The 26,721-nt window shown below is 40.8% G+C and overlaps 1 protein-coding gene across 12 annotated transcripts in view; it reads left to right on the top strand.

The window, feature by feature from the left end:
- gapvd1 (GTPase activating protein and VPS9 domains 1) overlaps positions 1 to 24,423 on the top strand; it is a 115,555-nt gene extending 91,132 nt beyond the window's left edge. For 11 of the 12 annotated variants that reach the window (XM_070862649.1, XM_070862653.1, XM_070862657.1 and 8 more), the window contains 9 exons: positions 5,299 to 5,418; positions 6,651 to 6,777; positions 7,266 to 7,387; positions 7,834 to 7,993; positions 8,636 to 8,823; positions 10,963 to 11,176; positions 12,718 to 12,790; positions 18,966 to 19,163; positions 19,949 to 24,423. In XM_070862649.1, the coding sequence (XP_070718750.1) occupies positions 5,299 to 5,418; positions 6,651 to 6,777; positions 7,266 to 7,387; positions 7,834 to 7,993; positions 8,636 to 8,823; positions 10,963 to 11,176; positions 12,718 to 12,790; positions 18,966 to 19,163; positions 19,949 to 20,089 (1,343 nt within the window). In that variant the 3' untranslated portion in view covers positions 20,090 to 24,423. Of the gene's footprint in view, positions 1 to 5,298; positions 5,419 to 6,650; positions 6,778 to 7,265; positions 7,388 to 7,833; positions 7,994 to 8,635; positions 8,824 to 10,939; positions 11,177 to 12,717; positions 12,791 to 18,965; positions 19,164 to 19,948 lie in introns of those variants that run through there. The other variant, XM_070862654.1, reaches the window with a different exon arrangement.
- The last annotated feature ends 2,298 nt before the right edge of the window (positions 24,424 to 26,721 follow it).

Genomic DNA, 26,721 nt, shown 5'->3' with positions numbered 1-26,721 from the left:
AAGCAATGTCTCGATTTCAGAATTCTCATCCTTATTTTCAAATCCCCTCTATGGCTTCGCCCCTCCCTATCTCTAATCTCGTCCAGCCCCAATCCTTCCCCCCCCCCCCTCCCCCGGAGATGTCTGCGCTCCTCTAATTCTGCCCTCTTGAGCATCCCTGATTATAATCGCTCAACCATCGGTGGCCTTGCCTTGGCCCCAAGCTGTGAAACTCCCTGCCTGAACCTTTCCACTTCTCTACCTCTCCTCCTTCAAGACGCTCTTTAAAACATACCTCTTTGACCAAGCTTTTGGTCACCTACCCTAATTTCTCCTTATGCGGCTCGGTGTCAAATTGTTTTATCTCATAATACTCCTGTGAAGAGTCTTCGGACGTTTCACTATGTTAAAGGCGCTATATAAATACAAGTTGTTACCCACAAAAATCATTGTGGATGATGGGTGCCTGGATAATTGAGATAATATTAAAGGGATTTGAAAATAAAAGGTCATTGCTTTTACTTAAATCTAAAAGTATGTTCTGGAAATTTTAAGAAAATGGAAATAACTTTGTTCTCCTTTTCCCCCTTCCCCCTCCCCCCCGCCACCCCCAAAAAAGGGCTTAAACCACTAAGTGACATTTGAAGTTTTGAGTACTCGGCTTGAAATGGTTTAACATAGCAGTGCCATTCATTTCATAGCAATTGAAGCTAAATGCTGGTTGGTGATAACTTTAGTGCAACTCCCAAGTACATTGACACCATAGGAATAATCAGGAATAGAAAGTTGAGATTTTAATGAATTTGTGACTATTACTAAAATACAATTTGAAGTTTTTATTAAACCCGTAATCTATATATTAAAAGCTTGTGCAGTTAATGGTGAAGCGAGTTTGGAAGATTAACAGAAATGGAGCTCAGCATGAAAAAAGTACAAATTTAAAGTGCAGATATTAGTTTAAGTTAATAAAGGTACTAAATTAATTCCATTTTTTGGACTAAGTATAGTTAGATGCGATTGAATGCTTCAGGGCAAAAAATTCGTCCTTGGACTTGAATTTTCTTCGTTATGTTTTAAAAGTAAGGTTGAAAGTTAAGGCTGATCATGATATCCTGGACAAAATATAAGTGCTATTAAACAACAAGTTATTGCTTTTATGGTAACTGCAAGATGCAACAGTTGTCCTCTCCAGTTAGTGTGAAAATGATTATTGGACTATTAATAAAAACTTTGAAAAAGTTAAGATTCGACCATTTAAAGTCAGCGGTTCCTTACAATGCACATTGTATGGTTGCCCAGGGCCTCCCTAACCTGTTCAGGCAAAACAGCCCATGTGGGAAAGTTTCCCGCATTCACTTTTTACAAACCAAATCACTACAAATCAATATAGTGGAAATACTGGGAAAGAGTGGTCTGGTTAAGAGTGACTCAATTCAAGGCTGAATATCTCTGTCAATTCACAGAATTCTAACCTATTTTTGGTTGTGATCGAAGAATCGAGGAGAGTGAATGATAAAATACATAAATGGCTTGCAGTCCATTGAATTTAGAAGCTAGGGACGCTTTATTACGTTAAAGACTATATAAATATAAGTTGTTGACCTAATTGAGATGTTTAAAATGATAACGGGATTCTATCTGGTAGATACAGAGAAACTATTTGCTCTGGTGCGGGAATCCAGAACAAGGGAGCACAAACTTAAAATTGTGTACGTTAGTCTCATGGTTATGTTTTTGGACTGGAATTCCAGAGGCCTGGACTAATAATCCAGAGAACACAAGTTCAAATCCCACCATGACAGCCTGAAAATTTGAATTCAGTATACTTTTAAAATATCTGGAAATAAATGCTGGTATCCGTAACACTGACCATGAAGCTGTTTGATTGTCTATATAAACCATACTTGTTCATTTAATGTCTTTTTAGGGAATGAAACCTTCTACCCTTAATCAGTCTGACCTAATGTGACTCAAGTCCCACACCAACGTTGTTGACTCTTAACTGGCCTTTGAAGTAGCCCAGCAAGCTGATCAGTTGTATCAAACTGCCACTGGCAGTTCAGAAAGTAGACCCAACTCTACCATCTCTGGGTAACTAGGGATGGGCAATAAATGCCACCCTTGTCAGCGACTCCCACATCACAAGAATGAAAAAAAAATTAAGAACTTGGCCATTCAGGAGTGAAAGCAGGAGTTGCTTTTTCCACACAAAGGATTATGGGAAGCTGCAACTTGCTCCTGTAGAAGGCTTTAGATGCTGAGTTAATTGAAATTTTTAAGACTGAGATCAACAGATTTTTGTTAGGTAAGGGTATCAAGGAATATGGATCAACGGCAGGTGAAGAGTTGAGGTGCAGGTTGGACATGATTTGATTGAGTGGCGTAACTAGCTCGAGTAGAATGGCCTACTCCTGTTCCTATGTTGTATTGAGTGTTTATTTAAGATTTTGTATCTGTATAATTGAAGGCTTTGTCTGTAGGGTGTGAAACACACTGGCTTAAATATTACATACTTTTTTTTTTAAACCCTATCCTTAAAAATAAATAGCCTAACTTTAGATTTCCATTCACTAAGAAGCATCCAAAGAATAAACACAAAAGCAGTCAGTCAGATCCTTGGAAAAACACCTCGAGGTCCTTGGTGACCATATTGATTTCCCCAACAACTCCACCAATAACTAACAATTCTGGAACAAAACAAATCACAAACCTTACCCATCTCATTTTTCAGTATCTGCAACCACTTTTCATCTTGCACATGCCTCACCTCTTTCAGGGGCTCTCGCTTGCTTTCTGCTCTGTTGCTGGAGCTTCGATGCTTGAGCTGGGTTACGATGCTTTCTGTATGACTTGGGAGCTCGGTGCTCACTGCTGCGTTTTTGTTACTCACAGTTGCGCATGTGTGATGGGCATGTTTTCTTGGTTTCTGTGCATGCAAAATCATGTTTTCTCGCCTTGCTCACAGGTAATCTAGGGCAAAGCCACAGCTGATTATCCAGTATGCTGTTAAATTTGTGAGAAGGTGTGACTGCTCCCAAGAGTTAATCTATAAAATCTAATAATCCATAACTCATGCACTGGTATTTTTCGTGAGTAATACTTGCAGACAAATGGCCAGAGTTTTCAGGCTATGTTTAACTGGCCATTTGGTACAGCCATTACCAATGAAGAAAAATATTGATTGCTCTGTAGGGCAATTCATAGAACCATAGAATGGTTACAGCACAGAAGGAGGCCATTTTGGCCCCTCAATCCCGTGCCGGCTCTCTGCAAGAGCACTTTACCTAGTCCCATTCCCCTGCCCTTTCCCTGTTGCCCTGCAATTTTTTTTCCTTCAGGTACTGATCCAATTCCCTTTTGAAAGCCACGATTGAGTCTGCCTCCACCACCTTTTCAGGCAGCGAATTCCAGGTCCTAACCACTCGCTGCGTAAAAACGCTTTTCCTCACGTTGTCTTTGGTTCTTCTGCCAATCACCTTAAATCTGTGTCCTCTGGTTCTCGGCCCTTCTGCCAATGGGAACAGTTTCTCTCTGTCTAGATCCCTCATGATTTTGAACACCTCTATCAAATCTCCTCTCAACCTTCTCTGCTGTAAGGAGAACAACCCTAGCTTCTCCAGTCTATCCACATGACTGAAGTCCCTCAATCCTTAAACCATTCTTGTAAATCTTTTCTGCACCCTCTCTAAGGCCTTCACTTCCTTCCTAAAGTGCGGTGCCCAGAATTGGACACAATACTCCAAATGAGACCGAACCAGTGTTTTATAAAGGTTCATCACAACTGCCTTGCTTTTGTACTCTGCCTCTATTTATGAATCCAAGGATTCGTATGCTTTTTTAACCACTTTTTCAACCTGCCTTGACAACTTGAATGATTTGTGCACATATATCCCCAGGTCTCTCTGTTCATGCACCCCCTTTAGAATTTTACCCTTTAGCTTATATTGCATCTCCTTGTTCTTCCTACCAAAATGTATTACACGCACTTTTCTGCTTTAAATTTCATCTGCCACGTGTCCGCTCATTCCACCAGCCTGTCTGTCTTCCTGAAGTCTATCACTCTCCTCCTCACTGTTAACTTCCAAGTTTTGTGTCATCTGAAAATGTTGTAATTGTGTCCTGTACACCCAAGTCGAGGTCATTAATATATATATATATATAAGAAAAGCAGTGGTCCTAGTAATGACCCCTAGGGGACACCACTGTATAAATTCATTTCAAAAAACAACCGTTCATCGCTCCTCTTGTTCTCCAATCACTGAGCCAATTTCGTATCCATTCTACCACTGTCCCTTTTATTCCATGGGCTTCAACTTTGCTGGCAAGCCTATTATGTGGCACTTTATCAAACGCCTTTAGGAAGTCCATGTATACCATGTCAACCGTATTACCCTCATCAACCCTCTCTGTTACCTCATCAAAAAAACTCAAGTTGGTTAAACACAATTTGCCTTTAACACATCCATGCTGATTCTCCTTAATTAATCCACACTTGTCCAAGTGACTGTTCATTTTGTCCCTGATTATTGTTTCTAAAAGCTTCCCTACTACTGAGGTTAAACTGACTGGCCTGTAGTTGCTGGGTTTATCCTTACACCCTTTTTTGAACAAGGGTGTAAAATTTGCAATTCCCCAGTCCTCTCGCACCAGCCCCACATCCAAGGAAGATTGGAAGATTATGGCCAGTACCTCTGCAATTTCCACCTTTACTTCCCTCAGCATCCTAGGATGCATCCCATCCGGTCCTGGTGACTTACCTACTTTAAGTATAGCCAGCTTTTTTAGTACCACCTCCTTAGCAATTTTTATCTCATCTAGTATCTCAACTACCTCCTCTTTCACTGGCTTTGGCTTCTTCCTTGGTAAAGACTGATGCGAAGTACTCATTTAGTACCTCAGCCATGCCCTCTGCCTTCATGCGTAGGTCTCCAATTTGGTCCCTAATCAGCCCCACCCTCCTCTTAGTACCCGTTTGCTATTTATTAGAACTTATTCTGACACAATGGAGACATGATTTTGTTTTGTACTGCGATTGAAATTTGCTCATATTAAAAAGAGCCCAATTTAGCCGTGTCAAAATAAAAACATTCAATTCAATAGTTTTTTTTAGTGAAGGGAGTCATTAAAAACTACTAATACTGATTTTTAAAGAACAATAGCACGTCAGCATACATTAAGCCCTTTTAAGGAGCAATATAATACATTTGTATTACATGAAAGATTTAAAGAACAAAATAGTAAATTACCTGTGGTTATTTATTTATTTTTTTTAAAGAGTACCTAGAATTGTTTGTTCACGCTGTTTCTGTGTGTTGCCAGATGAGCCAATTCCCAGGTTGAATGCACAAGCTCAGGCTGCCGAGGATATCCTGGATAAATATAGAAGTGCTATTAAACGAGCCAGCCCCAGTGAAGCAGTTGCCAATGATGAGGTTACAGGTAAGTCATGTTTTGTGTTCAGTTTGGTCTAGAAAAAGTCATTTAACCTACTCTACCGTTGCTGAAGTGAAAGTTCACATTCTTTGTATGAGCATGAGACAAGTTGCTGTAGTAGCACTGATGCGTCGCATATATTAAAGTTGAATCATTGAGCTGTGTCAATGGGTTACAGTTAAAAAAATAAATTGGTTGCAATATCACTGGGAGGGCAGGGGGGGGTCCATGTATTCCCGCAGCTATGTAGGAAACCTCAGGCAGCAGGCACTGAACTCCACTTGACCACCTCCGAGTGGATAACTTCAGTGTGTCCTTGGCAGAGGCCTCAAGGAAGGCTGCTGTCCAGAAAAAACCTGGAGACTGAAAAAGGATGAAGGAGTGACATGTTTTCCAAAAAAACAAGTTACCGGATCTGCTATTATGCACCTATAGAATCTGTCTCACCGTATAACCACAATTTAAACTGTTTTCTGTTGTGTTTGATCAAGAATTCAAGATTTATCTAATGTTTTGGAAGATAGTGGTACTGATAAGGCAACATGACTGCATTTTAAAGAATAAAAAACTAAAGTTATCAGCTTCCCTTTGGTTTGGCTGGTTAAGACAGAGAGTAACTGAATCATACTGACCAGTCAGGTCTCCAGTTGTATTCATGATCTATGCTGTTGGCTGATCTTAGCTGGTACAACAGTGGAGGTGACACAATTGGTTTTAGTGCCGCAGGGTTGGGGAGGAGATAAAAATTGGCTAGCATTACTGCTGTTGATTGATGTTCAGCAGTTCCTGCCAAAAGTTTGCATGTGTAGACACTGGATGAGGACAGGGTCGAGCTCAGTTGTGATAACCTCACGGTGATTTAACGTTCCAGCCTTCACTGGTTCTTGCATGCGGGATGGCTATCAGAGGGATCCTGGCACATGGAATCTTGCTACAGGGAGGAGTCCAGTAATTTCAGGAGAAGGGGAAGGGAGGAAATTGAGATGTTTGAAATGTGATTTAAGCCACTCCTTTCTGATTTATCAGAGTCATTTGGAGCACCAATATACAAGCCCTATATGTTTTTGTTAAATCATCAGATGCAGTATTGGGAAGAGTTTTATTTGCAATTCACATCTGACAATAAATGGTTCCCATCTGTATTTGTTGGGTAACCTTCAAAGCCTCATCCTTTCTGTTATACTTTCACAAAAATAAGAGTTTCCAAGTGTTAATGTGGGATGTTTGCTTTTGTACAGAGGCTATTGGAGATGATAGTGTGCACGATTCGCCACGTGATGAAGCTCTTCAAAACCTTTCAGCCGATGATCTCCCAGATTCTGCTAGTCAGACTGCCCAGACTCAAGATTCCACTTTCTCCTTTAGGTAACATCCATTTTAGTCTGTAGTAACAGTTAGCAGGAATAAGGTTGTTGGGATAATGAGTCTGTTTTGTTGTTCTGTCGGAGCTGCTGCCATCCTTTGCTGCACTTTCCTACAGTGAAGGGATCAAGCCCCTGTTTTCAGGTCTCTCTCCTGTGAAAAGGTGCTCAGCAGCATTACTTCCTTCGGCTGCTTCTTGGTATTTCACAAAAGCAGTGCGGCTAGGATCAAGAACTTGACAGAGTAAGCGATTGCAATGTGCTATGCCACTTTGCCACCTTGACACCTATCCTATCAGATACATATCTCCCATTTTTGAATATAAAGATTTAAGTCTGGCTACCGTTTATTGTTAGCGTCATGTTTACTGGGAATAACCAGCTTAAAATTGGAGGAGTCTCCCAGAGTTTTATGAGAAATTTATTGTTTCAATTGTTTTCTTTTACTAGCTTAGCAATACTCTAAAACCTGCAATTTATTCTTCCAATTAGAGATGCTAAGAAGAAATTGCGGATGGCTCTGTGCTCTGCTGATTCAATTGCATTCCCCCTAGTGAGCCATTCAGCAACAAGGAATGGCCCTCCTGGAGGACCAGAACAAGGAGAATCGGAAGGTAAAATCTGTTTATAGTTTGAGGTAATTTTTGCCTTTTAAAGCAAAATAATCTCTCGTTGGCAGCAACGTTTAGACTGGCACTGAATTCAATAGTTTCCATTTAATCAAAAACATGGAATGGTTTTCAGTTTTACCTTTTAAGAAACCACAAAAATGCTTCCAGGCTCAGCTACAATACACATGTTTGATTGCTTAGTTTCTCCATTGTTAATTTGAGCAGAGAACTTCACCCAGAACTTCAGACAAGCAATCCTTGTTCTACCAGCATGTCATTTCTGTCCGTTCTATTCTTATTCCTGTGGTCTCTGAATTGCTCCAGACTGACGCAAGATTTTCAGATTGCTCAGCTGTTTTGCGATTTGATGTTGTTTCTACTTGTCAATCATACATGAGTCCATCATAACGACGGGACTAATTCTTGGTTTTCTCCTTCATTTTTTTTAGATAATGAGATTGTCTGCTTTCTAAAAGTTCAGCTGGCCGAAGCCATCAATTTACAGGACAAGCACCTGATGGCGCAGATTCAGGAAACCATGCGCTGTGTTGGCAGATTTGACAGCAGAACCTGTCGCAAGTTACTAGCTGCCATCGCTGAGGACTACAGGTAGGACGTGTTCACTGTGCTGTTTTGCTAGTGGATACTGTAAGCATAAAAATTTGGCACGGATAGGACTTAAACTGAGATCCTGTCTGCCTGTTCACATGAATATAAAAAATGCCATAGCACTTTTTTTGAAAGAGCAAGATGATGTCCCTGCGTCCTTGACAACATTTATATCTCAACTAAAAACAATAAAATAAATTGACTGATCATTCATCTCTGTCGCGTTATAGGATTTATTGACCATTCTTCCCGAGAGAGGATTTGAAAAGGAAGTTACTATTCAATGTATTTTAAAGCATAGTGTCTTATACAAGTTTTATTTTTAAAAAGACACTGGGATGACTAGTGGTTAAAATACTAACTAGTTAGCTCCGTTGTTTCCCCATAGACTATAAGCAGTAAGTAATTTAGTAGCTAGTCTTGCTAATTGATAAACACCTCACACCCGTTATATTGGGAAGCCTCTGGTCCCTGAAGCTCAATACCGCATCTTGCAAGCCTTCCCTTGCAGCTGTAGTTATCAGCTTACATTTGATATCTGTCATGGGTTATAGAGTAATTTGCCATTGAATTCATACTGCTTTTAATTGACATAATTTTTTGAGCTTTAAATGTACAGTGATTTTGTTCTCTTTGCTTTAGAAAACGAGCTCCATATATTGCTTACTTGACAAGGTGTCGCCAGGGGCTCCAGACTACACAAGCCCACCTTGAAAGGCTCTTGCAAAGAGTGTTGAGAGACAAAGAAGTTGCTAACAGATATTTCACCACCGTCTGTGTGAGATTATTGCTTGAAAGCAGGGAAAAGCATATTCTGGAATTTATTAAAGGTAATATGAATTCCTTTCAATTGACCACTAAAACTGACCTATGTTATTAAATTAACTTGTGTTGTAAGTCTGTTTCTTGAAGTAACATGCGGCTGTAACTCAGTGAAATTCAACATTCATGCAGGTTGTAACTCCCCTGGTGTCAGAGTGTGCTTATCCATTAAGTGGTTGAGCCATACAGACCCTAAGGCCTCAGTAACTCTGCTGATTTAGCTGATCTTAGTCGGGGCAAAGGTGGGGTTATAAAATTGTCCCCAGTGCCCCTCAGTTGTGAAGGATAAAAATTGGGCAATGTTCTCCTGTTCACTACCTAATGACCCTTGCTGGGCTTGTATGGAAGTTGGGTGAGGGTTTGCCTTTGCGGTTAAATAGCCTGCTGATATTGCCTGTCAAAACTTGTAAATGAGTATTGACCACTTCGGGGCGTACCGGAGGATGATTCATGCCCATAGCGTCATACTCCAGTAAAAAGCCAGGAGAGGTGAGCAGAAACATGGCAATCTCCCAGGAGATTCCATTGCTGTTGGCGGGGGGGGGGGGGGGGGCGCGGGGAAGTGGTGTAAGGAAGTGTTTAGTTATAATACTCCAGCCATCGTGGTGTGGGACAGGCTTGATGTACGTTAATTTTGTATGTTAGCAATCCACGGAATCTACATCTCCGTGTATTTTGGAAATATTATTTTCATATTTCATTCATTTAGATCATTGTTGTGCTGCATTGAATCACAAACCTATTGAAGGGAGGAAATGATGAACAGTAATGTACAAAATATCTTCAGATATCTCACTGTTTAAGCAAAAGATTGAGAGAAATTACCGCAGCTTTTAAGATACGAATGTGTTCGCCTTCCAATTTAAAGTTTTGGGTGGTTAGTTTGTTTGGGTGGTTAGTTTGTTTTAAGACATGAAACTGTTCATGGGTGACCTAAAATAGGTCTGCAGTCAGGTCACAGGAGCTGGTCCTCGGAGCTCAGTGGAGAAGTGCAAAAGGAAAATACTGCGGATGCTGCTCCACAGATGCTGCCTGATCCGCTGAGATTTACAGCATTTTCTGTTTTGATTGAGTGAAGGGATGTATTTATTCCAATCTATCAGGACCTTGTGGCTTCATTTTTCCCCCAGTTGCATACACTCCAGTGACCAGTCAATTCCTACAAGTAAATCCAGAGCACGAGTCTGAAATCTGTAAACTGCTCCCACAGCTATCTCAGATATCTTATGGTGGCCAGTCTTAATGCATTGTTAATTACTAACCTTACTAACAGTTGTAAAACGAAATGTTAATTGTGACAGGTGTACAACTTTTTGGTGTTGGTAATCAATATTTTGTAATTGATTAGAAAGGAAAGTAAGATTTTCTGTAATCTTTTTAATTTCTGGAATTTTGAGATGAATAGAATATGATAGATTTACTTACAACAAAATTATTTTATGGGGTAGTAATCTTTCAGAAATGATCAAGATACAGATCTCCAATAAATTGAATTGTTCTAAAAAAAAAATTAAATCATGTAAGATTTTTGCAAGTTTTTAGTGGTATGCAAAATACCAACATGCAGAAGTTCAATTAATTTTAATTCAGAAAAGAAAATTAAAGTTGAAAAGTACTTATATATTTCAGCCTGAAAATCTCTGAATATTTAAGCTGTAGCTCCCTCTGATTGTCCAGCCCTTGTGGATAAAGGCACTGCCCCTTGTAGCATTAAGCCATTCAGATCAGAAGCACTCACACGGAATCAGCTGATTTTGGCTTGTGCACAAGTTGGGACACTATATTTGGCCTCTGTGTTGCTGGGCTAGGAGAAAGATTAGCTAAGGTTCCCGCTCTTGATCGCTGTCCGTTGACCCCTGCTGGGAAGTTTGTCGGCAGTGGGTGAAAACAGAATCTGGCTAGACTGCGATGCTCTCCATGGAAAACAGCCTGCCAAAACTCAATGTTCGGACTTTCATATGAGTGAGACAAGGCGCTGGAGGGCAGCCACAGCCTGCAACACAAGATCCCAGCAAAAAAACACCTTCAGTAGAGGAGGGGTGATAATTGAGAGGGAAACCATTTCAGCATGAATTCGTTTTATTTAAAAAATATATATATAAATTTGTACACCGGTTGATTTAGCCTCACTGTCCCTGTCTATGTAGACTTTCAGAATCTCACTGCAGCAGATGACAAAACTGCCTTAGTAGAAGAATTCCTGCAGTCGTTGTATGGTGCTATGGCACAAGATGTTATCTGGCAGAATGCCAGTGAAGAACAGCTCCAGGATGCACAGATGGCCATCGAGCGTAGTGTTATGAACCGCATTTTCAAACTCGCCTTCTACCCCAATCAGGATGGTGACATTTTACGTGACCAGTAAGTAACAATGGATAAATGTGCACAATTTTAAAAATAAGAGCATTTAGAACAAGATATTTAATTGTCGCACCTTTTAAGAAAATGTTACTGAACCAACTCAAAGGTGTCTGGTAATCATGCTGCGTGTGCCTTTTCAGTGTTTTTCTTCTGTGGCTAGGACAACATTAAAACTGCTCAACAGAGAAAGCAAAATAGCCTTTTCAGTGAATGTTAAAAGACTATACTTTTTAGTGATGCAGAACCAAAAGCGTATATTTGGTCTGCTGACCTCTGCTCTTTCTTCATAACCAGTGTAATTATGAGGCACTGCAGCATTGTTGATGCCGAGCATATTTTTGGACTTGGATCGTGCTGATCTGTATGTAGCTGATACCAACTATACTCTTAAAAACAAAAAGCAAAATACTGCAGATGCGGGAAATTTACTCCTATTGCTATGAATGACATTCAGTGGCGTGCTTGAAGGTTGTAGCAAAAAGAAGTATTAAGTGTTGTCACTCAAAAAAAGATGAACTTTCAAACTCAAGGGAATCTAAATACTATAGAGTGGAAAAGTACTCGGAGTTCGAATGCCCTCTGTGTAATGTCCTGATGGGACATGGGTTTATGCAGTGATTCATTTCACAGGGCTGCCACATAGCTTGGGCATTTCCCAAGAGAGATATCTGAGGTTGAGTCAAACTACAAAGTTGCTAGATCAAAAATTGAAAGGAACCTGAGATCATTGCAATGGGGAGAGAAGAACCTGATGTCATGGATATCTTTAGTGTCTTTGTAACATACAGAAAATAATTTTCACATTATTATTATTCATCGACACGAGTTTGATTGCACTTCAAAGCAATTAATTGTGTCAAGTGCTTTGAGAAATCTTGAGATATGATTAAGTGCTATATAAATGCAAGTTCTTTCTTTGCCTTGGCTGTTGTATACTTGACAGTTGAGGAGCTGAACTAATCTGGATTTTAGTATGTTCTTAATATCTGAAGTTTATTATGTTTTTATAACATACTTGAGTTCAGAATGTCTTAAACTAAAAAGGTAACAAATTTTCTCGTGATTACAATATGTATTGATGTAATTTCCTTTGACTTTTATTAACATCAGGAGCGAGAGAAGCTATCATATTGCAAATAAATGGCACTCCTGTGATTCATTGTATGATGAATGCTGCAATGTAAAGTCCAATTATTTCATAGAAATGGCCTATCCTGTAATTCTCAATTGGTAATCTGTAATGTAGGTTTTGCAGATAAGGGTAACGGCAAATGGCAACATTCTGTCTTCTACATAGTTCTAGACCTAAGCTCTGGAATTCCCTCTTCACCTCCCTCTCCTCCTTTAGGATCCTCTTTAAAATCCACCTCTTTGACTAACGGTTTATTTTCCCTCCGAATATCTCACTTGCTTCAGTATTGCTTTATTCTGATTGTGCTTCTGAGAAGCGCCTTGAGATGTTTTCAATGTTAAAGGCAATTTAAGTTACATTTTAGCTGTTTTATCCTAACTTTTAGTAACAGTGTAACTTTTTTTTTCAGGCTTTTCTATGAGCACATTCAGCGCCTGTGTAAAGTTGTCAGTGCAAATCACCGGGCACTCCAAATTCCAGAGGTAGTAACCTAAATAAATTTAGTACCTGTATTCTTTAACAAAACATTATGTTGAAGTGCTAAAATGTGTTAGACAAACTATACAAAAGGGTTTTGAGAATAGAGCTTTTAAGTGTTGATGGGACATTGTGCTTTAATTCCATGGCCCTTTCGCAGATGCCAAGTCAACAGACAATCTGAATTATGCACAGATGCGTTGTGTAACTCGTGTTTTCACACTGCTAGAGTCAAGATAGAATCTGGAAGTGCAGCCTGGTGGAATAGAGCGTTTGTGCTCCGACTCAGTGCAGCACAGGATAGTAGAATGTGATTGCCTACACAATAGTTCCAATCTGATTTGGTATGGACAAAGGTTATTCAGTCCATGTGTCTCTTGTGCATCTCTGAGCAGTTGACACAAGAGCTGCACAAGTTTGTGCATATTGGAGTAGTGAGTGGAGCAGGAAAATGTATGGTGGAAGAAGCGACTATTCTGGTAATGACCATGATTTCCCTGGCTGTCCTGTTCGGCCGAGTTCGTTAATGATCACTGAGCACAAGGGTCAATCCCAGTGAACTTTGGCAAAATCAATTTCTTATTAATTCAAAGTTTTAAAATGTCCAAATAATGGTTATATTTTTAGGTTTTAATGGATTATTTGCTGGTTCTTAATTTTTTTTTTAAATCTCCATTGTGGCCTCTTCCAGCCAATAGAATGGGATACCAATGGCAGTGAATATTTGCGTCAATCCTTAACGAAAAACCATAGATGCATTTGTAATGAAGTGAGCAGTTGGCTCTTTCCTCCTTTGGAGAGGTTTTCCTCTTGGAGTCTGAATCCCTCTTTCTTCCCCCCCCCCCCCTTCATTTTGCTCCCTGTTCAGCTCACTATTCTCAGCTGAGCATGTCCTGCTCTCAAATCTCCAACTGTTTCATCAGTTTCATTCTGATACCACTAGAAAGTGGCCCAGAGTGAGTGTGATTTGAATCTTGGTCTCTGCTCGCTTCTCTTCCATTCTCCCCATCTCCCTTCCCATGGCTGACACTGAGATTTTAATGTAGAGCATATAATGAAGGTAAACCAACACCATAGCAGTTTCATAGAAACATAGAAAATAGGTGCAGGAGCAGGCCATTCAGCCCTTCTAGCCTGCACCGCCATTCAATGAGTTCATGGCTGAACATGCAACTTCAGTACCCGCTTCCTGCTTTCATGCCATACCCCTTGATCCCCCGAGTAGTAAGGACTTCATCTAACTCCCTTTTGAATATATTTAGTGAATTGGCCTCAACTACTTTCTGTGGTAGAGAATTCCACAGCTTCACCACTCTCTGGGTGAAGAAGTTTCTCCTTATCTCGGTCCTAAATGGCTTACCCCTTATCCTTAGACTGTGACCTCTGGTTCTGGACTTCCCCAACATTGGGAACATTCTTCCTGCATCCAACCTGTCCAAACCCGTCAGAATTTTAAACGTTTCTATGAGATCCCCTCTCACTCTTCTGAACTCCAGTGAATACAAGCCCAGTTGATCGAGTCTTTCTTGATAGGTCAGTCCCACCATCCCGGGAATCAGTCTGGTGAATCTTCGCTGCACTCCCTCAATAGCAAGAATGTCCTTCCTCAAGTTAGGAGACCAAAACTGTACACAATACTCCAGGTGTGGCCTCACCAAGGCCCTGTACAACTGTAGCAACACCTCCCTGCCCCTGTACTCAAATCCCCTCGCTATGAAGGCCAACATGCCATTTGCTTTCTTAACCGCCTGCTGTACCTGCATGCCAACCTTCAATGACTGATGTACCATGACACCCAGGTCTCGTTGCACCTTCCCTTTTCCTAATCTGTCACCATTCAGATAATAGTCTGTCTCTCTGTTTTTACCACCAAAGTGGATAACCTCACATTTATCCACATTATACTTCATCTGCCACGCATTTGCCCATTCACCGAACCAATCCAAGTCACTCTGCAGCCTCATAGCATCCTCCTCGCAGCTCACACTGCCACCCAACTTAGTGTCATCCACAAATTTGGAGATACTACATTTAATCCCCTCGTCTAAATCATTAATGTACAATGTAAACAACTGGGGCCCCAGCACAGAACCCTGCGGTACCCCACTAGTCACTGTCTGCCATTCCGAAAAGTACCCATTTACTCCTACTCTTTGCTTCCTGTCTGACAACCAGTTCTCAATCCACGTCAGCGCACTACCCCCAATCCCATGTGCTTTAACTTTGCACATTAATCTCCTGTGTGGGACCTTGTCGAAAGCCTTCTGAAAGTCCAAATATACCACATCAACTGGTACTCCTTTGTCCACTTTATTGGAAACATCCTCAAAAAAATTCCAGAAGATTTGTCAAGCATGATCTCCCTTTCACAAATCCATGCTGACTTGGACCTATCATGTCACCATTTTCCAAATGCGCTGCTATGACATCCTTAATAATTGATTCCATCATTTTACCCACTACTGAGGTCAGGCTGACCGGTCTATAATTCCCTGCTTTCTCTCTCCCTCCTTTTTTAAAAAGTGGGGTTACATTGGCTACCCTCCACTCGATAGGAACTGATCCAGAGTCAATGGAATGTTGGAAAATGACTGTCAATGCATCCGCTATTTCCAAGACCACCTCCTTAAGTACTCTGGGATGCAGTCCATCAGGCCCTGGGGATTTATCGGCCTTCAATCCCATCAATTTCCCCAACACAATTTCCCGACTAATAAAGATTTCCCTCAGTTCCTCCTCCTTACTAGACCCTCTGACCACTTTTATATCCGGAAGGTTGTTTGTGTCCTCCTTAGTGAATACTGAACCAAAGTACTTGTCCAATTGGTCTGCCATTTCTTTGTTCCCCGTTATGACTTCCCCTGATTCTGACTGCAGGGGACCTACGTTTGTCTTTACTAACCTTTTTGTCTTTATATACCTATAGAAACTTTTGCAATCCGCCTTAATGTTCCCTGCAAGCTTCTTCTCGTACTCCATTTTCCCTGCCCTAATCAAACCCTTTGTCCTCCTCTGCTGAGTTCTAAATTTCTCCCAGTCCCCAGGTTCGCTGCTATTTCTGGCCAATTTGTATGCCATTTCCTTGGCTTTAATACTATCCCTGATTTCCCTAGATAGCCACGGTTGAGCCACCTTCCCTTTTTTATTTTTACGCCAGACAGGAATGTACAATTGTTGTAATTCATCCATGCGGTCTCTAAATGTCTGCCATTGCCCATCCACAGTCAACCCCTTAAGTATCATTAGCCAATCTATCTTAGCCAATTCATGCCTCATACCTTCAAAGTTACCCTTCTTTAAGTTCTGGACCATGGTCTCTGAATTAACTGTTTCATTCTCCATCCTAATGCAGAATTCCACCATATTATGGTCACTCTTCCCCAAGGGGCCTCGCATAATGAGATTGCTAATTAATCCTCTCTCATTACACAACACCCAGTCTAAGATGGCCTCCCCCCTAGTTGGTTCCTCGACATATTGGTCTAGAAAACCATCCCTTATGCACTCCAGGAAATCCTCCTCCACCGTATTGCTTCCAGTTTGGCTGGCCCAATCTATGTGCATATTAAAGTCACCCATTATAACTGCTGCACCTTTATTGCATGCACTCCTAATTTCCTGTTTGATGCCCTCCTCAACATCACTACTACTGTTTGGAGGTCTGTACACAACTCCCACTAACGAGTTTTGCCCTTTAGTGTTCTGCAGCTCTACCCATATAGATTCCACATCATCCAAGCTAATGTCTTTCCTAACTATTGCATTAATCTCCTCTTTAACCAGCAATGCTACCCCACCTCCTTTTCATTTTATTCTATCCTTCCTGAATGTTGAATACCCCTGGATGTTGAGTTCCCAGCCCTGGTCATCCTGGAGCCACGTCTCCGTAATCCCAATCACATCATATTTGTTAACATCTATTTGCACAGTTAATTCATCCACCTTATTGCGGATACTCCTTGCATTAAGACACAAAGCCTTCAGGCTTGCTTTTTTAACACCCTTTGTCCTTTTAGAATTTTGCTGTACAGTGGCCCTTTTTGTTCTTTGCCTTGGGTTTCTCTGCCCTCCACTTTTCCTCATCTCCTTTCTGTCTTTTGCTTTTGCCTCATTTTTGTCTCCCTCTGTCTCCCTGCATTGGTTCCCATCCCCCTGCAATATTAGTTTAACTCCTCCCCAACAGCACCAGCAAACACTCCCCCTAGGACATTGGTTCCGGTCCTGCCCAGGTGCAGACCGTCCTGTTTGTACTGGTCCCACCTCCCCCAGAACCGGTTCCAATGCCCCAAGAATTTGAATCCCTCCCTGCTGCACCACTGCTCAAGCCATGTATTCATCTGCGCTATCCTGCGATTCCTACTCTGACTAGCACGTGGCACTGGTAGCAATCCCGAGATTACTACTTTTGAGGTCCTACTTTTTAATTTAGCTCCTAGCTCCTTAAATTCTTTTCGTAGGACCTCATCCCTTTTTTTACCTATGTCGTTGGTACCAATATGCACCACGACAACTGGCTGTTCTCCCTCCCATTTCAGAATGTCCTGCACCCGCTCCGAGACATCCTTGACCCTTGCACCAGGGAGGCAACATACCATCCTGGAGTCTCTGTTGCGTCCGCAGAAACGCCTATCTATTCCCCTCACCATCGAATCCCCTATCACTATCGCTCTCCCACTCTTTTTCCTGCCCTCCTGTGCAGCAGAGCCACCTACGGTGCCATGAACTTGGCTGCTGCTGCCCTCCCCTGATGAGTCATCCTCCCCAACAGTACCCAAAGCGGTGTATCTGTTTTGCAGGGGGATGACCACAGGGGACCCTTGCACTATCTTTCTTGCACTGCTCTTCCTGCTGGTCTTCCATTCCCTATCTGGCTGTGGACCCTTCTCCTGCGGTAAGACCAACTCACTACACGTGATACTCACGTCATTCTCAGCATCGTGGATGCTCCAGAGTGAATCCACCCTCAGCTCCAATTCCGCAACGCGGACCGTCGAGAGGTCGAGGCGGATACACTTCCCACACACGTAGCGCCCAGGGACACCGGAAGTGTCCCCGAGTTCCCACATGGTACAGGAGGAGCATATCACATGGCCGAGCTCTCCTGCCATGTCTTAACCTTAGATACCCTTAAATTGGTAATAACAATGTTACAGTTCACTTACTGATATAAAAAATAAAAGAAAAGCTACTCACCAATCACCAGCCAATCACTTACCTCATTGGCTGTGACGTCACTTTTTGATTACTTTGTACTTCTATTTTGCTTTTTCTCCCGCTGTAGCTGCCTTTTGATAGGCTGCTCCCGCGTCTCACCAACTGCCGCTGGCTCTCGATCTCCCGCTGGTTTCATTGTACTATGTTATGTTTGAGCCAAGTGCACTTAATGATTGGCTCGTCCTGGAAGTCCCAACTGGTTGGCAGTTGAGTGCTGTGGTACCACCTGGTCTACCATTTTCTTTTCCATTATTGCCATTCAATCATTTTTTTTCTCACTGATTTTCTCCACTTTCTTGCTTACATGCAGGTGTTCAATCTTTGGAGTATAGTTCCACATACAGTTTAATTAAATACAAGTATCTCTCACCATTGAGAATGGACAAATAAAAGCTGGTGAAGGTCTAGTGCAGAACCGTCACAGCTTTTCTTTCTTCACCTTCACTTGCAATCCTTCCCTCAAAAAAATGTCTTTGCTGCTGTCCCACCTCCAAGCCAGTAGAATGTAGTAACCTGGTTCCTTGTTACGTGCTGCTACCTAATTCACTGAGAAGTGTTGTATCTGTAGAGGGAGACTAGTCCTGGCAGACAATTCTGCCTCCAAAATGGAGTGTACCACCCAGTGCTCCAGTTCACAAAGAACTAGTGAAGCTTGTCCAATGTGGTCTGACGTTTTGAAATTCTTTTGTGCTAACCTTTGGAGGCCACCACTCTGGAGTTGCTGAGACACCTGCAGTATGATGTCTGTTGAGGTATTTTGCTACGGGCAATAATATGGGGCAGCCACTTTTAAAATTTTCTGTGCACTACACAAATATGTTTAATAGGTCACAGTAGTTTTAATCTTTTTTGTTATAATTGCCTGCTTCTCAGATGTTTATATAAACTAGAAATTAATCCTTATTACTAATAAAAGTAAGATATGTAGTCTTGTATATGTGATACCTTTTTGCATCTTCATTTTAGGTGTATTTGAAAGAGGCTCCATGGCCGTCTGCACAGTCAGAGGTTCGAACAATCAATGCGTACAAGACCCCAAGAGATAAGGTTCAGTGTATCCTGCGAATGTGCTCCACCATAATGAATCTGTTAAGCCTGGCCAATGAGGACTCAGTCCCTGGGGCAGATGACTTTGTTCCTGTTCTTGTGTTTGTCCTTATCAAGGTGAGCCATCAGATGAATATCAATTTTGTACAGCAATGTATTTATAATACCGCCAATCCAAAATGCCACTGGTACTTTCATCTCGGAAGACAAGCAGAGGGATGCAACCTTCGGCTAACTTACTGAAAATTACTCTTGCCATGAAAGCCAAATTGTAACTTACCATTTTATGTATTTAGAATTCTTTTCAGATAGTTATATGGGGCAGATCTTAGCATTTTGCATAGCTATGTTTTGTCCTTTAATCTGTTGCCGTTTATGTTCTCAGTGAACGATAGGCAGCTGTCCTATTAGATTTTGACTTGAAAAGTCTAACCCTGTAATTACTGGAGCAGCAAGTATGTTAAAACCTTGAACATTTTGACCACCTTTGTGTTATGATGCAAAAGGTGCTTTCTCTGTGCAAAACATAGCTATACAAATTTATATTTTGGGATAAGAATATCATCTGTCATCAGTAAGGTTATTGTTTTAATGTTTTTTGAGGAAGATTCAGTGTCATTAATTCCTGCGGGATTCTACAGCACTAATGACAGCTTCTTTAGGCTAATTGGCACTGCTAGACAATGCAACCTGCCTGATAGAGATGATGTACTTCAGGTGATATAAAGCACCTTTAATCTAATTGAAATGTTCTGAATGCTTCTCGCATACATATATATAATATTTCCCATGAAATTAGGACATCAGTATTGAATGAAAAGTAATTTATTGTGTGTATGACTCTTCTCTCTGTCTCCCTCCTGATTTTGTATGCTTTTAATTCATCTCTTTTATACCTTTAGGCTAACCCACCCTGCCTGCTGTCCACTGTTCAGTACATCAATAATTTCTATGCCAGCCGGCTCGGTGGAGAGGAATCCTATTGGTGGATGCAGTTCACAGCAGCAGTTGAATTCATTAAAACCATTGATGATCGCAAGTGAAGCAGAACACCACCTGCATGACAGACTGTTAGGAAAAGTGAAAAGATTTACACCAACTGTTTGTGGGAGGGGATCTGAAGACTGAATCTTCTTCTCTTGTATAATAGATGTACATAGTGTGGAGGCATTTAAAAAAAAAAAGGAACAACTAGATTCAGTGGGTCTTTACCAAAATTAACAATCAGATTTACTAACGGGTCTTTATATTTCTATCGTATAAAGTCAACAGGTTAGCAATGCAAAAAGGACCACACTTTTTCAGCCATTTCATAAAATTTGCCAGTGCACTGTTGGAATATGACATATCTACCCTACGTTAACCTGATCTGCATGAGTTTTGAGCTGGGGCTTCAAACAAGTGCAGTGGTGATTTTTTTTTTTCTTTGGGAAAGGACAAGCAGCAGTTGTGGCTAATGTATTTTTTGTGTTTGACTGTTGCAAGAGCCCGGGCCAAACCTGGAGGGGAAACCTGTATGTGTATTTGACCAAACAATCATGCTTTCCCTGAAAGTAACGTACTGACAATGTACAACCTGTCAGACCCCCAAGGTAAAGAATCCACAGCTACAGTTTATCATTTTATCTGAAAAAAGTCACCACCTCACGTTGCTTCAATAAATTTTTGGCCCTGCTATTAAATTATTATTTCCAAAGTTTGGACTTTTCTTAGGCCATGACCTAATTACCTGATGTTGCTGCCTTAATTGGCGAATGTTTAAGTGTTAGCATTTAACCAACCTGTTAGTAAAGCGGCATAGAACTCTCTTTGTTTTTGCTGCTGGGGTTATCTTTGCAAACTTAATCCATATAACGATGCTTTTCTGGAGGTTCATTTACAAGGATACCTGTTTCACTTGGATTGAGGAAGAACAGAGTCTGTCTGCTGGTTCTCAACGTTTCGAGTTCTTGTGCTGGTCCCCTTCTCGTGTGGCGGAATCATAGACACTGAAAAAAGTGGATCTGAGATTCTGCCCTCTGTGTAAGGGAGCCGGTTTTAGTAGGGGGGCTACAGAGCGGATACTGCTCTCCCACGATCCATACTTAAGTTGCCTTTATCTTACAGCTTGTTAACAGTGAAATGTTGGAATCCCAATCAGACAGCTGCAGTTGAATTTCAACCTCTACTGCTATTCAAACTCCTCTACCCTCATCAAGATTGTTTTTTCCCCCTGTGCAATCGGATGGGGTACTATTCATGCCCCACAGAAGCCCACCTCTCCGACTCCCGGACCACAGAGTTATACTGATCTCCATGAAGTTTGCAACCATGAATGGCTTGGCTAAAAGAGGAAGTGAGATCTGAGAGAGATGACAATGAGAGAGGAAGAGCAGGGAAGATTAATCCAGATCACTTCAGTACCCTACAGTAGCTGAGATTTGCAGTTGACAGCAGTGCCTTTGTCAACAGTGAGAGCTAAAAATTTAACAGCCAACATGAATGGACAGCCATACATGACTCACTTTTACAACACTTTTATGGAACCATTTTTAATAAACATTCAGAAGGCATTGGGACTTGGTTCTTCGAAGAACAATTTCCAGTTCAAAACTGCAGTGAGTCAGGTCAATTGTAAGGATATATAAATGACTCAAGATATGTTGAGGATTTAAATTATTATCTTTTTGGTTATGTTGCGTATGGCTCACGAAAAGTTAGGATTAAATAATGGCAGTTCCAATAAGTTAAGTTTCATTTATAAGGCTGATTTGCTGTTTTTTCTTTGTATTTAAAAAAAAAAGGGACCATTACTCTGGGTGGCAGAATGGTAATTTTCATGTAAATTCACCTGACTGTTCATACTTTTGTTTATTTTCTAAAAAATATAACTTGAGAAGATGGTCTCCATTGTGCTGATCCAAAACCAGCATAAAGTAAGCTTGCTGGTTATATTTGGTCTCTCGGCCAGCAAAGACCTCCATGGATTGCTTATTTGAGACTGTCAGTTAACTTGCTATTGTAGACTGGGCTGACATCCTTCCTGATCTTAGATACCGGCCAGAACCAGAGACTTAGCCCCAGTACCTCTCGAATGATGCTGTTGCATTTTGGTTTGGCATCAAGGATCAGGAATGATGCTAATTTCTCCTGACCAAAATGGCAGCTCACTAGAGCAGGGTGGGGGGGTGCTGTTGGATGCATCATCTGAGTAGTAAATCTCTGTCTGACGCTGCTTTATAACTCACAATATCTCCTCCCAAGGAAGGAAGACTTAAAAAAAAAAAGACTTTCCCTCCAACCCCAAAGAGTGACACTCTCCCATAACCTTTGTTGCAATTCTTAGACTGGAAATTTTGGATTCCACAATGTTTCATCAAGTTAATTATCTGAATTGGAAAAAAAAACTTTACAAAATGTATAAAGATGTTCTAACTGTATGTATAATTGATGTGGGAATAGATATTTTAGTGTCAGCCTGGAGTAAAGGACCTTATTCTGCAAAGCGCCATCCTGATTATTCAACATTATAGTCTCGAAGAAATGGATCTCTTCATATCAACACAACCAGGATTCATTTAACAAAATCTTAAGTTCCTAAAAACATTTTAAACCTATCTGCAATAAAAAAGAAATGTCACATAATGAATCTTAACATGCATCTGCTCACTTCAGTATGGCAGTTGACGTGTCTGAAGATTTGATGATGAATATGGTCTACAGTGATAAAGCCATATACCTAGAATAAAACAAAAGAATAAAACTAAATTGATCTACCTGATTACAGCCATGAGATTTTTTAAATTTTGTTTTTACTTATATAAAAAAAAAACTTTCATCCAACCCTATTGGTGATCACTGTTCACATTGAGTTGTATACAATTACCAAAAATAAGTTCAACTTTAACTTTATTTTTGTTTGGTGTAATTAAGTTTGAGTTTTAGGGTAGTTATTAAGCATCTAGCTATTATGTACTAGGTAACACTATTAGAAGGATACATGGTAAAATTACATATTATCTCTGAATACTGCTAATCTTGGGTTGTTCACTTGGGAATCTGAATTCCATAGACTGGTGCAGTACTCGGCCTGATGGTGGTGTTAGAAAACTGGAAAAAGTAATATATTTATACTTTTAGCCGTGGGGTATCAATGCAGTTAGAGTTATATGTAGCTGTGAGGTATCTGATTTGATAACCTGAACAAAATTGTCAGTACCCTGTAGTAAGTAATTTGCTGCAAAAGTGCTTTACAGACGAACAAATTGGAGCACTCAGATTCGGAGGGGAAAAATCTTTCAAAACAGAAAGCTCCTCTTGGCCTAGTCAATGTTATATTTGTACAGCCTCTGTGCTTTCCCTCAGTGTCGCAGACCAGTGCCTTGCAGCTCTAGAACCTCTGCATCATTGGGGTGCACTGCAGAGTAGTGTACACATGGTGAATTGTAGTACTACAATCCATGTGATAATGGAGGGAAGGTGCAGTTGAAAGTGTGCTCGTCTCTGCTGAAGATTAATCGTGTCTCTCATAATTGGCTGAAGCAACAATCTGTTCGTGTTTTGCAGTTGCACTTTTGAATAATTTTTAGTGTTGTAATGAGATTTCTTAATGTTTGAGGAATACGTTTTTTAAGTTTCCCTTACATTAAAGACTAAACTTTGATTTAGAGCAACAACAAAAAATTCTAAATGTACACAATTTGAAGTTTAGGGATTGGGGATTATTTATTTTACAATTAGACTTCTTGTGAAAATTGAATTATCAACTATTTATTTTTAACATGCTTTCTCTGCAAACATTCATTTTAAATTGGCTTTTTTTTGTTTTAAGTTTGGGGGTTTGGTCTGCTATGTTGAAGCCTTTAGTATTTTTTTCCTTTTGCAGCTTGTATTTGAGTCATTGATTGTAACCTGAGAGACTTTGCTTTGAAATGTATGGATGCTGCCACTTGCATATAACTTAAATTATTTGAACAAGTACACAAAACTTGCAGCTACTTTAATCACACAAAAAAATAGTATACTGACATGCATATAAATCCAGAAAGCACATTTGCAAGGACCAAACAGCAGCAGCATACACCATCGGTGTCTGTGATGGCCTGAAACAGCAGGAATCAGCAACTAATGCTTTACTGCAGTTAGCAGCTCAGAACATGGGTGGGACTGTTATACTTGAGAAGTTGACCTGAGCTTAACTTAATACTGTGTTCTGTTTGTTAACTGCATCACCTGTATTACTGCCTCCCTTTGAAACTGTTAGAGCCTTTACAAACTTAAGTTAATGAGCTTGCACAATCTTGCACACAGGAAAAATGTATACTGTCTTTAATGAGATTAATGTAATATATCATTCTATAATGCTAATTAAAGGGAGCAGTTTATCCCATTGTTTGTGTCTGCTGGTGAATTTGGTGGTTCTTACCATATTGAATTGATTTCAATGTTAATTCTCTTTGTCTGCAATATGGGTGGACTTCAAAAATTGTGCAGCACAGTAACATCACAGGTATGTATGTACTGTACAGTGTTTAAACTGACTCAAATTGATACACATTGACTTTAACTGCAAATGGAACTAGATTTAAGTGAGCGATTTCAGATTAAACTTCAGGTTGTTTACAAACCTGTAAGATGTGTAAGAACGTCAACAGACATGGTTTCAACTGTATTGTACATGCAAACTTAACAGCAACACTCGGAGCAGTAATGCAGTGGTGCTCAATATAAATCAATGGAACAAGTCCAGTTTATAGATGGGGTTGAACAAAAGGAAGAGGATCAAGCGAATGATCTACTGTACTGACGTGATGTGTCGGAGGATTGCTGTTTGTACGTTTATCCCAACATTCCTCACACACTCGTTCCTTATTGCAGCCAGACTGAGGAGAGGCTAAATGGAGTCAGGGTAATTCCCTGGAGAAAGGGAGGAAAAAATGCTAAATGAATGACAACTCGTCTTGCTGCTTTTGTCTACCACATCGCAGCTGTCTCAAGCTCAGAAGAGCCAGAGAGCTGCCATAAGATGGTCTGCTTTTCCTTTCGTTCTGTAGGGGAAACTTTCAGGCAAATTGGTTGGGCCTCTTTACTGTGGATTCATAGCCATGATCAATTTTCACCAATTGTAGATTGAGTACACTAACACCCTGTATGTTAAGATTGGCAACACATGTTTTGTCTGCTCAGATTCCTAATCAATTCTCCCAATGTGAAAATGTACTTTTACTATGTAACTTCTTGTACGGCACCATAACTAAACGTCACTCGGCAATGCTTCTAGTGATTCCAGCAACGCTTAGGCCTGGCGATGCACATGTCCCCAGTGTATCCACCGTTTTTTCAGGTTATCCAGTACAGCAGAGCATTCCCAAATTGAGGGCAGGTGTGTGGCTTTCTCTCTCATTGACACTTGCCCCATCTCTTATTTTCATGTAAAGTGGGGACTGTGGCCCATATTCCCCTCCCTCCAGGCGTAGGCCAATCGAGTAACCAGCTAGCTCCATTCAAATCAGGTCAACCCAGAGAGCCTCCTGTTCTAACACAAGAACATCAAATGCTGGAAATACTCAGCAGGTGAGGCAGCATCCGTGGAGAGAGAAATAGAGTTAATGTTTTGGGTTGATGACCACTAGTCAGAACTGGAAAATTAGAGATGTAATAGTTTTTAAGCAAGTACAGAACTTTCTGGTCTGTAAGACTTAACCAGCTGAGCAAATTGAGGAAGATGCCCATGCAGCACACAAGGCTGTGGGTTCAATTTATGTGTTTTCTTTTCTGGCGAAGCAGCTGCTTTCGACCACTTACCACCTGCTAATTGAAAGAATGGTAGCGATCAGAAGCTGGATGTATGAGTATAAGAATTAGGAACAGGAGTAGGCCATCTAGCCCCTCGAGCCTGCTCCGCTGTTCAAGATCATGGCTGATCTGGCCGTGGACTCAGCTCCACTTACCCGCCTGCTCCCCGTAACCCTTAATTCCCTTATTGGTTAAAAATCTATCTGTGACTTGAATACATTCAATGAGCTAGCCTCAACTGCTTCCCTGGGCAGAGAATTCCACAGATTCACAACCCTCTGGGAGAAGAAATTCCTTCTCAACTCGGTTTTAAATTGGCTCCCCTGTATTTTGAGGCTATGCCCCCTAGTTCTAGTCTCCCCGACCAGTGGAAACAACCTCTCTGCCTCTATCTTGTCTATCCCTTTCATTATTTTAAATGTTTCCATAAGATCACCCCTCATCCTTCTGAACTCCAACGAGTAAAGACCTAGTTTACACAATGCCCTACCCTACCACTCTTTTACAGAGTCTGTTTGAGCACCTGTGGGCTACTCTTAAAATAACTCTGAATTTCTAAGCAAAATACACACAGCTTTTCAGATCATAATCCAACTGAAACCAGTAGGACTCTTGCTGATCGAGAGACCTTAGTTACATAGTCTTATTAGCCAACCTATATACAAATGTACAATCATTTGGACAAAATATTTTCACCCAGTAAAATAAAATACTAACTGCATTCAAGCAGGTGCAAAACTTTCATTTCAAATACCATTTTTAACTTTTTGAAGAATTTTCTGAAATGTTGCTTTTCTTGAATGTATTTGCAATGGAAGACTGTCACCACAAGGTGGCAGACTTGGCTTGCATACAGTGTTAATTCTCTGGTATCACAGTCACTTTCAGAGTTCACTTTATT

Source organism: Pristiophorus japonicus, chromosome 20 (assembly GCF_044704955.1).
Source record: "Pristiophorus japonicus isolate sPriJap1 chromosome 20, sPriJap1.hap1, whole genome shotgun sequence".
In the NCBI taxonomy this organism is placed as follows: Eukaryota; Metazoa; Chordata; class Chondrichthyes; family Pristiophoridae; genus Pristiophorus; species Pristiophorus japonicus.
Note: the sequence above shows the minus strand (reverse complement) of the source record. Positions and strands in the feature narration are given on the sequence as shown.